This window comes from Schistocerca piceifrons, chromosome 4, assembly GCF_021461385.2.
Source record: "Schistocerca piceifrons isolate TAMUIC-IGC-003096 chromosome 4, iqSchPice1.1, whole genome shotgun sequence".
NCBI lineage: Eukaryota > Metazoa > Arthropoda > Insecta > Orthoptera > Acrididae > Schistocerca > Schistocerca piceifrons.
This window is the reverse complement of record NC_060141.1, coordinates 84,345,206-84,359,211: the sequence shown is the minus strand read 5'-3', so window position 1 is coordinate 84,359,211 and position 14,006 is coordinate 84,345,206. Positions and strand designations below refer to the sequence as shown.

Here is a 14,006-nt window from a genome sequence, read left to right as displayed (position 1 = left end):
CACCGCAATACAAGCCCCAAGCCCAAGATCCAAATTTCATAAAAGGAAAAAAAATCCCTCTGTACTAACATTACCGGTTCCCGTGAGATCACCGAAGTTAAGCGCCGTCGGGCGTAGTCGGCACTTGGATGGGTGACCATCCAGGCTGCCATGCGCTGTTGCCATTTTTGGGGGTGCACTCAGCCTCGTGATGCCAATTGAGGAGCTACTCGACTGAATAGTAGCGGCTTCGGTCAAGAATACCATCTTACGACCGGAAGAGCGGTGTGCTGACCCCACGCCCCTCCTATCCGCATCGTCCACCGAGGATGACACGGCGGTCGGATGGTCCCGGTAGGCCACTCGTGGCCTATAGACGGAGTGCTGTACTAACATTGCATGACTTGTAGGAAGTAGACGAAAAGAATGTAATATAAAAAGAAATAGAAACGAAACTTCGTAGAAAAGCAACTTAATGCTTTGAAAAGGAATAAAAAAGAAATAGAATCCATTAATTTCAAGATAAAATAACAGTAGATCGCAAAGTAGTAGACTTGTAGATCACGGAGTGTAACTAGTCACCTCAAAGAATACTCCTTGTGAGTACTCTTTGAGGACACTGCGAAATACGGAATCTAAAGTTGTACGTTGTTAATGTGCTTCTGGCGCTTGCCTTGTCGTGTCGTAATTGAACTTGTGCGCTCCTACGTAATATTGGTAGGCGATACGAGATGGTTTGTTACATTTTGAAGATTTGCGATCTGCTAGAAATGATTAAAAACTGAAAGAGGTAAATCAGCAACTTTGAAAATATCTTTGAAATAATTCAAGTTAGGAAAATAACCGAATATATTGTCTTAATTTGATTATTATCAACAAAAGACTGAACTTAGACCCAATGCGATAGACAGTGAATAATTCAACTGATAGGAAGTGGTGAATAGTTTTAACTGTGAGGAATGTACCTAAACTGCGTTAAAGTAAATAGTGTAATCTGGATCTTGCTGTAAACTCTTTGGCTGAATTTACGTAACTAATTCCAGCCATCTGAAAGAAGGGTTACTTTTTTAAGACAATGATAGGAAGTGCACAGAGTAGAATAAACCAAAATAAAGTGAATTTACAGTGCTTGACATTTCTTTCATAGGTATTCTTTGGCTCTGTAGAAAGTTGTCGTACTGATTCAGACTTTTTAGCTCACGCGAATTGTAAACTTTCATAGATAAACTCTGAATGTATATAGACTGTAATCATGATTAGGGCAGTTTGTATGCATTTACGTGTAGCTAGGCTCTTACACGTCGGGGAGCAAATATTCATCTGAGTAAGCCGGTGCAACTAACATGCACTTGGTTCAAAATGGTTCAAATGGCTCTGAGCACTATGGGACTTAACATCTATGGTCATCAGTTCCCTAGAACTTAGAACTACTTAAACCGAACTAACCTAAGGACATCACACACATCCATGCCCGAGGCAGGATTCGAACCTGCGACCGCAGCAGTCACGCGGTTCCAGGCTGAAGCGCTTAGAACCGCACGGCCACAACGGCCGGCCAACATGCACTTGGCGTAAATATAGTGCAGCAAGACAATTCTTTTTTTGTGAATTTCCTCGCAAACATTCTACCGTGAGCTAGCCGGAGCCTGAGCATCATTCGTTAACAATCAATCAATGTAAAAGGGGAAGGTACAATATCACAAAGGTCAAACTCCCCGTCAGTCAGCCAACAATGTTGTTAAATGATGATTGGCTCTTCCCTCAGTAGCGTCGTTTCCCACTGGTTCTGCAAATGACCCTCCCTCCCCGCTTCTTGTATATTATAAATTCGACCTACTTCTCGTGTTACTTATCAAGAATGCCATTGAAACTCGATTTTTGATTGGATGACACGAGTGGAGAGGCTAGGATCTTTATTGATAGCAATAACACACTATATTTTCTCAGGAGCAGTACTACATCACAACTCACGACGCCAATAAACATGAGTTAAAATTAAAAAAAAAAAACAGTAAAGGACGTCATCCGTATCTACCCATTCTGGCAAACCAGTCAAAAATCGAGTTCCAGCCACGTTTTGACAAATTGACGTTAGGAACAGGAGGAAATAACACTATATAATACACAAACGTGGCATTGGCCTTTAGTAAATACACCACCCAGATGACAGTTACGTGCAACAGCGGACGAAACTTATACATATATAGAGTGGTACTTAAGATAGGTAAATAAATTAGTGAAAACAATATGAAGTGAAGTAGAAATTAGAAAATAAATGAAAAACTTTGTTAGTTTAGAAAAGTTACACACTGGCAAACAGCGGGTACAGCAGCAGTGGCAACGACCGGTGCTTGCAAGTCAGTACGTTCAGAAGAAGCCATCGCCCTCCCCACATAAGCGGAAGCTGTCGATTCAGCCGTCAGGGCATCACCCGACTGGCTCACGTGTTTCTCAATTCTCACATGTGATCAATGGCCCTCGCCTACATTCCAAGAGCCAATGACCAACATTAAGAAGATTCTTCGAGAAGCTTTTCAACGTGACAGAAGAGGCAATGACCGTGAAGTCGTTCACCTCCAGTAAACTGAAGTGAATAAATACGCGAGACGCAGTGGGCCCGACAGTAGTTTTCAGTTCAGTTTAGGTTCGAGTTCAGTTCCAGTACAATTCAGTCGGTGCTGAAGACCGTCATGCAGGAAGAGACTACATCGTACACAGAAGCACCAAGTCTGCCGCTATAATGGAATAGCAAGCAGCAGCCTCGCCGCCAGAAGACAGAAGTTAGAAGGTATTTAAAGACTGATTTTTACGTACCCGGGTGACTCGTGAGGACGGGCAGGAGACGGCCTCACATCAGCAGTCACCTGTGAGCTGGTGATGAAGATCTGACAGCCGAAGACTGACAAGCTGGAGTCCGTTGTTCGAGTCCGGGTCACTGGCCTTTACCCACCGCGCTTCTCCGCTGGCCGACACACAACACTGACACACGCGGCCGCATAGAGAAGAGAAACACTAGGACACGACGTCCAAGCTATCACCATCCGATTCACGGCTTCGTTCTCAATAATTAAACAGACCACCTCACGATGCGCGTCTCCAGTCAACTGCGCGAAACAGTGACACGAGATATACACCGCCAGGCGTAATCAGACGCCGCCGTTCACGCAGCAGAAGGCTTCGCAAACGACACAGCTGCCGCTCTCCCAGCCAGAACAATCCAGTAAGGAAACCATTGTACAAATCTTTCAATAAAAGTTATCTTATGTAAAATTGCTGTTTCATTCTACCTCATACCCGAGCCAAGGAAGAACCGACCCGCCCCACATGTTGTTAAGAGAGAAAAAGTAATTTATTTAGTGTTTTTCACCCTGACATAATGCTTTAGAATCAAATGCCCTTTGCAGTAATGCTCATCCTGACAATTTAGCATCAAAAGAGATTACCCAGTTACATTAACAACATGACACTATCTCACAGTTGGGAAACGTTTACTGAAGATAAGAATGGACATGGGAGTCTACACTTTGGCATGTTTCACATCTTTAGGGGACTGCTGTCGTTCTACAGAACAAACAGTGTATCTAATACAGTGTTAATATAAATACAAACTGGTAACTCAAGAGGATTGGTTGCTTTTATTCAGATACACCGCATAGGAGTACTGTTTGGTACAGGTGTGTAGTCTCGGTTGAGCAAAGTTCGCTTTGGCCCCTGGCTAGTGCGGGCGCTGGTCAGCAGACTGGCAGGCTCGGTCGCAGCAGAAAGGGCGAGGCGGTCGGCGTCAGAGGTGGCCGGTGTGCTGATGGATCCACTCGACGTAGAGCGAGACGTCTGCGAACGCCGCGGGCAGGCCCCTGGAGGCGCACGGCTTGAGCGACCACGAGACCACGCCCACCTGCACGCCGCCAGGCACCAGCAGCGGGCCGCCCGAGTCACCCTGCCGGACACAAGCCGCTCTCAGTGGACGATAAACGTGGCCCCACTCTAGGAACACATGCTATGGGGTGAGAAAGCTGAGTATCTGTGTAGGTTCAAATGCCTCTGAGCACTATGGGACTTAACATCTGTGGTCATCAGTCCCCTAGAACTTAGAACTACTTAAATCTACTAACCTACGGACATCACACACATCCATGCCCGAGGGAGAATTCGAACCTGCGACCGTAGCAGTCGCTATCTGTGTAGAGAATGGCTCTACACAACAATGTTAAATGTAGCTAGGTGAAACAAATCCACATCCTGTGTTACTGCTATTAATATAAAAGCTTTTCTTCTTCTTTCTTGTGCATACTTCACATATGTATATATGAAATATACAAATTATTTTTCGTTCTGTAACTTTATAAGTCTCAACATTCAGACAGTAATTTACAAGTGACTGTTGATACCGACTAATTAATGTATATAAAAATTTTACATAAAGAAATGTCCTCATTTAAATCAGGAAAACCACACGCACTTGAAAATCTAACCTCGCTAATACGTATGTTTCTTTTTTTTTTTTTTTTTGGAATTATCAACCTCGTTTGAAAGCCCTACTTTTATAATATGTAAAGAACATCTTACCTTTCTCCTAAATCTTATAATGAAGGAAATATTAACACTCAAAAATATTGTTGCGTAAGTAGTCCTACTTCTTTACATTAAAATGTAATTAATATTAAAAAACAGCCCTATGTTGCGCTTTACTGTGGAGCAAGCCAAGCGCTGTATCATGTGTGAGATACAGAGGCGAGCGAGTGCGCCGGGAATTACCCCAGTTCACTGCTAGTAGCGCCACGTCACCTTGACGCGTCTGCATATAGCGGACAAGTATTGCACCACAATTTAGTATGTAATTAAAAATCAAAATTTATGTTTAAAACTTTGTTAATTTATAGTTTAGTTTAATAATGTTCCAAATGCCAATTCTTGATGTTCTGAACTTAATAGTTTATGGAAAAATGCCGTTTTAATAGAAAAGTCAGAGGCGCTAAATAATGACGCTAGGAAGCCAGAATTTGGTCAGAAGGTGCAGTTAGAAGTTATAAACAAGTGACGCTGGTTTCCAAAACCATAAAACAAAAATTAACGCCAGAATCCAAGATTTTCGGGAAATCGGAGGTGCTAAATAATGGACTTAGAAACTTGAAAATTTGTTTTATGCTTCAGTACACCCCAAAAATAACAAAGAGTCCACGTTAATCTACCTCTCGTAGTTTTTGAGTAATTAAATAAAAACCAATTTGTAACTAAAATGTACCTAAGTGTTGTAGATTAAGTACTTGAAATTTTAATGATAGAGGATTTTGGTTAAACCAGATGATCAAATATATCAAATAATAGAGCTAAACCAAGTTTAAGACTTGTAACATAAATAGCAACTGATATAAGTCTTAGCAAAGGTATGGTTCAGAGGTAACAATCTACCGTTAGTTCCACTAAATAAATTCTATTAAGCAAAGTTTTCATTCTAGCGAGCTGAAACTTTCTACGTGCTTTCAAACTGCTTATCTGCATACCAGCAAAAATTAAGAAGTTTCTGAAGTAATTGGTAACTATATTATTAAATATTATGTGCCCGAGATAGCGGCCGTTTGTAGACTGCCGCCGTATGCAAATAGACAGAGACAACAGATGTTTTCTCGGCAGTCCGCACCGGCACCTTATAAATAAAGCCCCTGAAACAGGAGGAAGGTTCACTTCGCTCTTAGACACTGTGAGGTCCACGCCAGTTAAACGTCTGGTCGCGCTCTGCCTCGGATGACGTCAGAGCCGAGCTGTGACAAGCGCGTATTTGGCAGTGAAAACGGATAGTGATCTCGCGAGGACTGTACACCGTCGTCGATCGTTTAGAATTCGGTAAAATAACTGTTAGCGCGCCGTCCGTGTGAAATTCAATTCCGGGTGGCAAGTGATGAATTTATTTCCACTTTTATGGCGAGCATTAATTTTTGGTCATTTATTACGAACTTTCAATTGAGTGATATTAGTCAGGGCGAAAAACAATCTGGTAGGAAGTTACCGTAGAGGTCGCCTCTGAACTGCTAAAGGTGCTGTTAGATAAGAAAGACTTGTTTTCAATTGAACATAACGCAATTTTAAGTGTTGTTTGTGAGAAATTTTAATTAAATTAAATCTTGATTGGAACTTAAAACCTTTACTGACGTCATAGTCCTGATCGCGCAAAGAAATGGGAAATGATACTTTTCTTTCAGTGGGCTAGACCGGAATGTGACCGTGCAGACTAAGGTCAGTATGTTTCCATTGGCTTTCTGGCTGACCACCAAATTAGTTGCCAGGCTCACGTGATTAAAGACGGCATCAAAACTTTCAACCAGTGAGGTAACTTACACGCCGCCCCACAACTGGTTCATAAACGACGCGTTTCACCCAGTTGGCGCACCATCAGGTTACCTCGTGCGATATGGGTCGTCCGTCATAAAACCGCAGAATAATACCACATTCACACACTGCACTCGTGGCACCGCGATCAAGTGCTTAGGGTGGTACACGCTCACACATTGTATGCTGTGTGTGTATGTAGAGGGTGGGGGGGGGGGGGGGGGGGGGTGCAGTGTATAGCTGTGTTAGCGCGTATCGGCCCTAGGCAGTTTACTGTTTACTGCAGTGCCATGTTTACAGTGTATGAACGTGGTCTTAGTATACGCCGGTATGAACGATGATCCACTTCGCACGAGGTATCCTGATGATGCACCACCTGAGTGAAATGCATACATTAAAGAGCAACCTAGGACTATTTTTAATATTATTCACATTGTAAGATTGCTCTACCACCACGCCACCTGAAGGACAGGGTTTATCAACGGGACACTGACACACGTTGGAGGCTGAAGATGAGTGTAGCGAGAGATGCAGCCAACATCCCATCTGAGATGTTTCTGGCAGCAACAGGACACTCTCCAGTTCAGTTCCAGACTGTCGTGGAATCAGATGGCCGCCACACTGGGTACTGGGCAGCGTTTGTAACCTTGACCGTATACATGGTATGCAGTTACTCTCTCGTGTAGAAATTAAAATGTTTCTTTCAACGGTTTATTCGTTATTTGTCTTCCACATGTCCTTACTAATGTTTCGACAAAGATCTTATAATTTCTTCAGCTTCTATCATTATCGTTTCCACAAAGGTTCATTGTTCTACGATCACTTGGTTTATGGTGGGGGCCCTCTCAAATAGCGAAACTTCATGCTCCGTAAACAAACCTACCATGTGTCGTGGAGAGTAGGCCTTGCGCATCTATTATTCGCCACGTTTCCTGTTCTATCAGAGAATGGTGTGTGGAAAGGACGGCCGGCGATAAGCCGTCGTATGAACACTAATTTCTCTGATCTTCCTGGCCTGTTCATTACGTAAACTATGTAGGAGGAAGCAACATGTCGCCTAACGCTTCTAGGAATGTACGCGAGGTCTTCAGAAGATAAGTTACACATGTCGTCCCACGCTAAGACCACTGGGCAACAAGAGTGGCGCATTATCAGATGAGAGTGCGTGTTCCGAGTTTCCTGCAGGCATAGCTTCGTTACGGTATTGTACTGTTATCTGTATTAAGCGTTACCTTCACGCAGTCGTGGACTCTGCATGAGGAAGAAGTACTTGCCCAAGGTCTCTTTAGAGAGAACTGGATACAAGTGTTCCTTTTGGAATCTTCATATTGGAGCTAAAGCATGTTGCGTAGTGTAAACTGACTGAGAGAACAAGCAATCACTTTCAGTAATGATTATATCTTTGGAAGCAGTGTTGAATCGCTATTTTTAATGTTTACAAGTAAGTTATGTACATATCGACCATGTACGGTGAATAAAATGCTACTTGTTTCACTTACAAACTTGCTAAGAAAATCTGACGCAATTGCATCATCGTAAAGGTGGATTCATAACGTAGCTGACTATACCACTGGAACGAACTATTACATATGTGGTGTATATTCCAAACTGTTTCTTTATGTGAGGAAAGTCGTGTTCATGCATATGCAGAGAGCAACACTCGGAGGAGCTTTCTTTCTGATACATTGTTAAAAAATGAAGTTAGTATCGAAACTTGATGCCATGGTGTCCTAGACAATAGACGCCGATGAAACTAGGTGCAATATACAGGGTGTAAATTTTAAGTTCAGAAACAAAATAACTCAAAAAATAAGCTTCACACGAAAAAATATGTAGAATCCAAAGTTGATTATTTTCGAGGGAGACATCTGCTAGTGCTAAAATTAGCCCGCCACCCCAGCCCCCCGGGGCTGGTTAGTTTTTTAGTTAATGAGTTCACTCGTTAGTAAGTACGATATTTGGTTAGTTAGTTAGCTAGTCAGATGATTTGTTTGATAATTAAAAGTTGTGTGGACTCATGACCACGAAACAAACAAAACTTATCGAGATCTGCGGAAAAAATTAATATTTGGGTCAACGATTGTAAAACTAATTTCTTTCTCTCAGGCCCCACCCTGTGGGGAGAGGGGGAGACTTTTAGTTTCAGCGAATCAATATTTACGAAATAAATAAGTATTTTTATTTATCCGTAACCATTTTCCACGCAAAAATGAGAACATGGATTTTCTTGAATTATAGCACCAACTACCAAGAATCAAAACAAATGTTTTAGACAAAATTTTCATAGTTTTTATGTAGAATCTCATTCTGCAATAAAAATGGGAGTTCCCATTTGAAATTTTAAAGTTGCAACAAGCCCCACCCCCAGGGGCCTGGGGTGGCGGGCTAATTTTAGCACCAGCAGATGTCACCCTCGAAAATAATCAACTTTGGATTCTACACATTTTTGCGTGTGAAGCTTATTTTGCGACTTATTGTGGTTTGTCAAATTAACATTTGCACACTGTATATAGCTCTAAGGTTGCATCAAAATCAGTCCCTAAGGTTCAGACGACACGAGATTTCTCAGACCCGGAACTCAGTGGCCAGTCCAGCAGAGGGCATCAACAGTGATGTGCCCTGGCCACAAGTAGGCCTACGCGGCGACGATAGTGGTCTTTGACAAACGGCACTTATTCATGTATCCGCCGTGTCACGTGTCGAAAATAGGCCCGCAAGTATCCATCCGCAAGGTGGTTATTTAGGTCGGCGCACGGTCTCCGAGCAGCAGCTCTGTCGCAGCCAGCAACCCGAAGGCCTGTCTCCACCTACACAGCTTTAAGGACTCAGCCGCCACTCTGGACAGCGTGCCGCCTCCACGGCTGTGGGATTCGTACTTGCCTTCGTTTGTGGATGTTCCCCTAGAATGGCACACATCAGTTGCCATTTTCATTTTTATTGCATTTGAATCTCTAAGATCTCCTAGCCGAGCAGTATTGCGTATTTGGTGCTTTGCCATGTAAAATATACTATACAGCCAGTATCTCAACACTGTTAGCGGCTTCCTCTTCAAATAAATGCACACGTTTAGTGCAAGCAGGGTACCAGTTAATCACAATATTTTCTTTGGGGCAGCATTTTCCAGCAATGATGTGTTCGAATTCGTACTATTGTGGCAGCATAGCTGAGAGCTTGGGATGGATAACCAAAAAAATCTCAAGGCCAAAATACAGCCGTGTGTTTCACAGATTATTAGCAAAACAGAAGAGTCAGTCGAATTTTTTCAGTGTAAATGACAAAAAGTTTTTTCCTTGCTGAATACAATTTACTGGTGATTTTTTTAGCCAGAAGGGTACTATATATACGCAATTATGCACATGGGACAGTGAAAGTTAAACTGCCCAAAGTCTACTGTTCATCATAAGCAGTTGACTCAGTTCAATTCTTAATTTGCTTTTAAATATTTCTTACTATACCAGTGGCCGGTCGCAGTGGCCGAGCAGTCCGGAACCACGCGGCTGCTACGGTCGCACGTTCGAATTCTGCCTCAGGCATGGATGTGTGTGATGTCCTTAGGTTGGTTAAGTTTACGTAGTTCTAAATCTAGAATGACCTCAGATGTTAAGTCCCTTAGTACTCAGAGCCATTTGAACCATTTTTACCATACCAACACTTCTAACGACAGAGTAGTAGGAAAAAGACCACAAAGAGATTTGCTCTGAACAAAGTTCAAGCTACCTCCTTGCGTTGTTGACTGCTCTTCCTGAGGATTCATCCAATGGATTTCAATCTGGCATCTGCCTTTAATTTGATATGATCGTCCCACCTTAAATCACTCCGTATGCGTTACTCCCATACATACTTGCTACGATTATTCGGCAACCGTGTAATTACACAGTAATGCATCTTCCTGCCTGTTCATGGTCAATACATTATATTTGTTTATGTTCAGAGGCAACTGCAAATCCCTGCAGCAAGCGTCAATCTTTCTCCAATTTGCTACAATTTTCTAGCACTGCTAATTCTATGCGACTTGTCAAACGTGGGTAGAGCAGTTACCTAGGAGATAACGTCGGAACCTCCATGTGGCCGTTGGAATAGCCTAAACTTCCGGTACTGGACATCAACTTGTTGCGTCAACTAGGTGGTTGACACCGCCATTCAGTCTTATGCACACACACAATGATATCACACGTTCAAGGCGTGAACAGTCGAAAACAATCCCTTTATATGAAATAAAAATAGTTCGAAGAAGAACGTGAAACTGAAAGGACAACAGCGCCAATTTTGGAGTTTTGGCCAGGATAAACAAAACAAACGACGTTTCTGATACATAGTACATACCCAAACAGAAACGCTCATTCATCTCATTGGGTTCTTTTGGACGCGACGATGCGGTGCCGCTCTCGTTATCTGCTTCCAGTTCTCCCTGTCTGGTGCCCCTACCTCTTATTCAGAGGTACCCAGTACTCTGGAGTAGGAAGCCCCTCCTCTTGCCATCTGCTTCTTGGTCCTCCAGGCTGTCTTGAGCCTTGCATCTTCTTGTCATATACGTGACGGACTCTTCTGCCGTAGTACATTCTGACGACATGGCCTGCCCATTGCAAACGTCTCGCATTGGCGGTGTTCACTACCGAGGGTTGGTCGCCTAGCTTGATTAGTTCTTCTTTGGGTCTCCAAATCCTTCTTTGTGTTGCCTGACCAAATTTTGGCCCAAAGGTTTTTTCTGTAAACCTTATTTTCGAAGGCTCAGAGTTGATGCTCTTCTTTCTTGGTCATCCTCTATGCTTCGGCTCCACATAGCGGTACTGGCCTCATGATTTTATTGCAGACTATCATATTGGTTTTTCTTGTCAAGAGTTTGGAGGATTGAACCTTTTGGAGGAAAAAATAAACTTTGTTTGCGTTCCGAATTCTGGTTTTGGTATTCTACTTGCCTTCTATTGCAGTTATTTGTATTTACACCAACATATCAGAAGTTGAGAGTGTTCTTGAGAGTGTAGTTTTCTATGTGAACGTTATCACGATGTCCTCTAGTCATATTCCCGTTCGTATAATCATGTATTTTATTTTTTATTCATAAATTTTAAACCTATTTCCATGGCGGTTCCATTTACATTCTTGAACAGTGTTTCAGTTTCACCACTGTAATTTCCTATTGAAACTGTGGCATCTGCATAAGCCAGTATTTTTGGTTGTTTATCTGTGATTTTTCCATTTGTTTCTCCTTTGGTTTCTCTTACCACATTTTTCATGATAAGACTGAAGGTAAGTGGGGATAGCGCATCATCTTGCTTCAGTCCAGTTTTGTTTTCGAAATAGTCCGATAACGAGCCACAGTATGCCACTCTGATTACTTCCTTCTCCATACATATTTTGACAAGAGTTTCTTGGGGAATCCGTATTCTGCCATGATTTCCCATACTGTTACTCTGTGGACCGAATCGTATGTCTTCTGAAAGTCTATGAACAGGCAATAAAAGCTCTTGTCGTATTGCCAAATGTTATCGTTGATGGTCCCCATGCAGAATATCCATCGACTGTTGTTTTACGAGTATTTTTCCGAATACCATTCTCGTAATCCCCTGTTATGTATAGGGGGTGAGTCTTTATATATGACAGAGCTCTGTGTGCTGTGACCAGTAGGAATATTCCTCTGCAATTCCTGCAGTCTCGTTTGTCTCCTTCCTTGTGTGTAGGAACAATGACTGATTCCCTCCAATCATCCGGTATTTTTTTATCTTGCCAAATTTTAAGAATAAGACGAAACAATTTCTCGTGTAGTTTACGATCGTCATATTTCAGCAAATTCCCCTGCTATTCCATCCGTTCCTGCCACTTTGTAGTTTTTCAGTTTTTTCAAACTGTTGGTTACCTCTTCGTACGTTCGGTCGCTTACAAAAGGTTCAGCTGTTATAGGGTACGTTTTCTCTAGGTTGCTTTCTGGTGCCGGGATGTTCAATAAGTCGTCAAAATATTCTTCCCACGGCTTTAAAACATCGTCTGACTCAGCTACAACGTTTACATCGATGTCGTGAAGAACTGCTGTTCGTGGTTCGTCTTCCTTTATCAAGTTTTTTGCAAAAACGTATTCAAAAAATCAGTAAGCCAGCATTACACGAAATCCACAAGATTAGTATCGGAAATTCTCTTGACCTCAGACGAAGACCACGATACCATGAAACTGCAACTACCTCCAAAGGCTAGTTTCGAAAACTTCACTTGATCTGTGTAGATCGAATGAAGTCCACGATGCCACGAAACCACAACTCGTTCCAAAAACTGGTACAAAAACCTTTACATTACCTACACAACTAGAACATTCTCAACAACGTAGAAAAAAAACCATTGGTCTCACTGTTATTGAAAACCTATATTAACCATAAGATAGAACAATATCGAAGATACCCATCAGTCTTAATTAATAATTATTAACTGCAAGTAATAACAGAACATACAAATTCACAAAAAAATTCCATGTACAAACAAAACATAATAACGCACATAAACTAAGCACACGCAAATACACACCATACTTCTTATAATAAGAAATGTAAACACGTACTAACAAACCAAAATCAACAGCCATCATAAGCGACATACTGGTGGATTTCCCCATCGAAACAAATACAAAGCAAAATCAAATCTCCAACTATTATACCAAGGCGATTTAATAATTCCACAGCAGGAAACAAATCTGTAGCCAGTAGCTACCGAAACTGCAGTAACACACTAACAAGTTCCACAAATACAATTCCACTACAAAGTGTACAGATAGAATACACGCCTGACAAACAACACTACACTTGTCCTATATCCCACAAACAAAATTCAAAAGTAAATTTGAAATATTGACGTAGAACTCCAAAGAGAAGCACAACATACTAAAAACGCCCTCTTCAAACACGATCCATTTCAAATACGCCGGCAACCATGATGTCGCATAACGTAACATAGTTACATCACGAGTTAAAGCCGATGACCGGTACCGCCCGTTTTGGTTGATCCAGGACGTTTGCAGATTATAATGTTATACAGGCCGGTCCATTCATCGTGACCGGGCCAAATATCTCACAAAATAAGCGTCAAACCAAAAAACTACGAAGAACGAAACTTGTCTAGTTTGAAGGGGGAAACCAGATGGTGCTATGGTTGGCCCGCTAGATGGCGCTGCCATAGGTCAAACGGATATCAACCGCGTTTTTTAAAATAGGAACCCCCATTTTTATTACATATTCGTGTAGTACATAAAGAAAACGAATATTTTAGTTCGACCACTTTTTTCGCTTTGTGATAGATGGCGCTGTGATAGTCACAAACATATGGCTCACAATTTTATACGAACAGTTGGTAACAGGTAGGTTTTTGTAAATTAAAATACAGAACGTAGGTGCGTCTGAACATTTTATTTCGGTTGTTGCAATGTGATACATGTACCTTTGTGAACTTATCATTTCTGAGAACGCATGCTGTTCTGGCGTGATTACCTGTAAATAACACATTAATGCAATAAATGTTCAAAATGATGTCCGTCAACCTCAATGCATTTGGCAATACGAGGCATTGACAATGTGCTGACGCATGTTGTCAGGCGTTGTCGGTGGATCACGATGGCAAATATCCTTCAAATTTCCCCACAGAAAGAAAACCGTGGACGTCAGATCCGGTGAACGTGCGGGTCATGGTATGGTGCTTCGACGACCAATCCACCTGTCAAGAAATAT

At 42.1% G+C, this 14,006-nt stretch overlaps 1 protein-coding gene across 1 annotated transcript in view; it reads right to left on the bottom strand.

Annotated features, from left to right (window-relative positions):
* Window positions 1-3,760: 3,760 nt before the first annotated feature.
* LOC124795617 (trypsin-3-like) overlaps window positions 3,761-14,006 on the bottom strand; it is a 145,637-nt gene continuing 135,391 nt past the window's right edge. Inside the window, exon 7 of the mRNA XM_047259689.1 lies at window positions 3,761-3,916. Coding sequence (XP_047115645.1) covers window positions 3,761-3,916 — 156 coding nt within the window. The remainder of the gene's footprint in view (window positions 3,917-14,006) is intronic.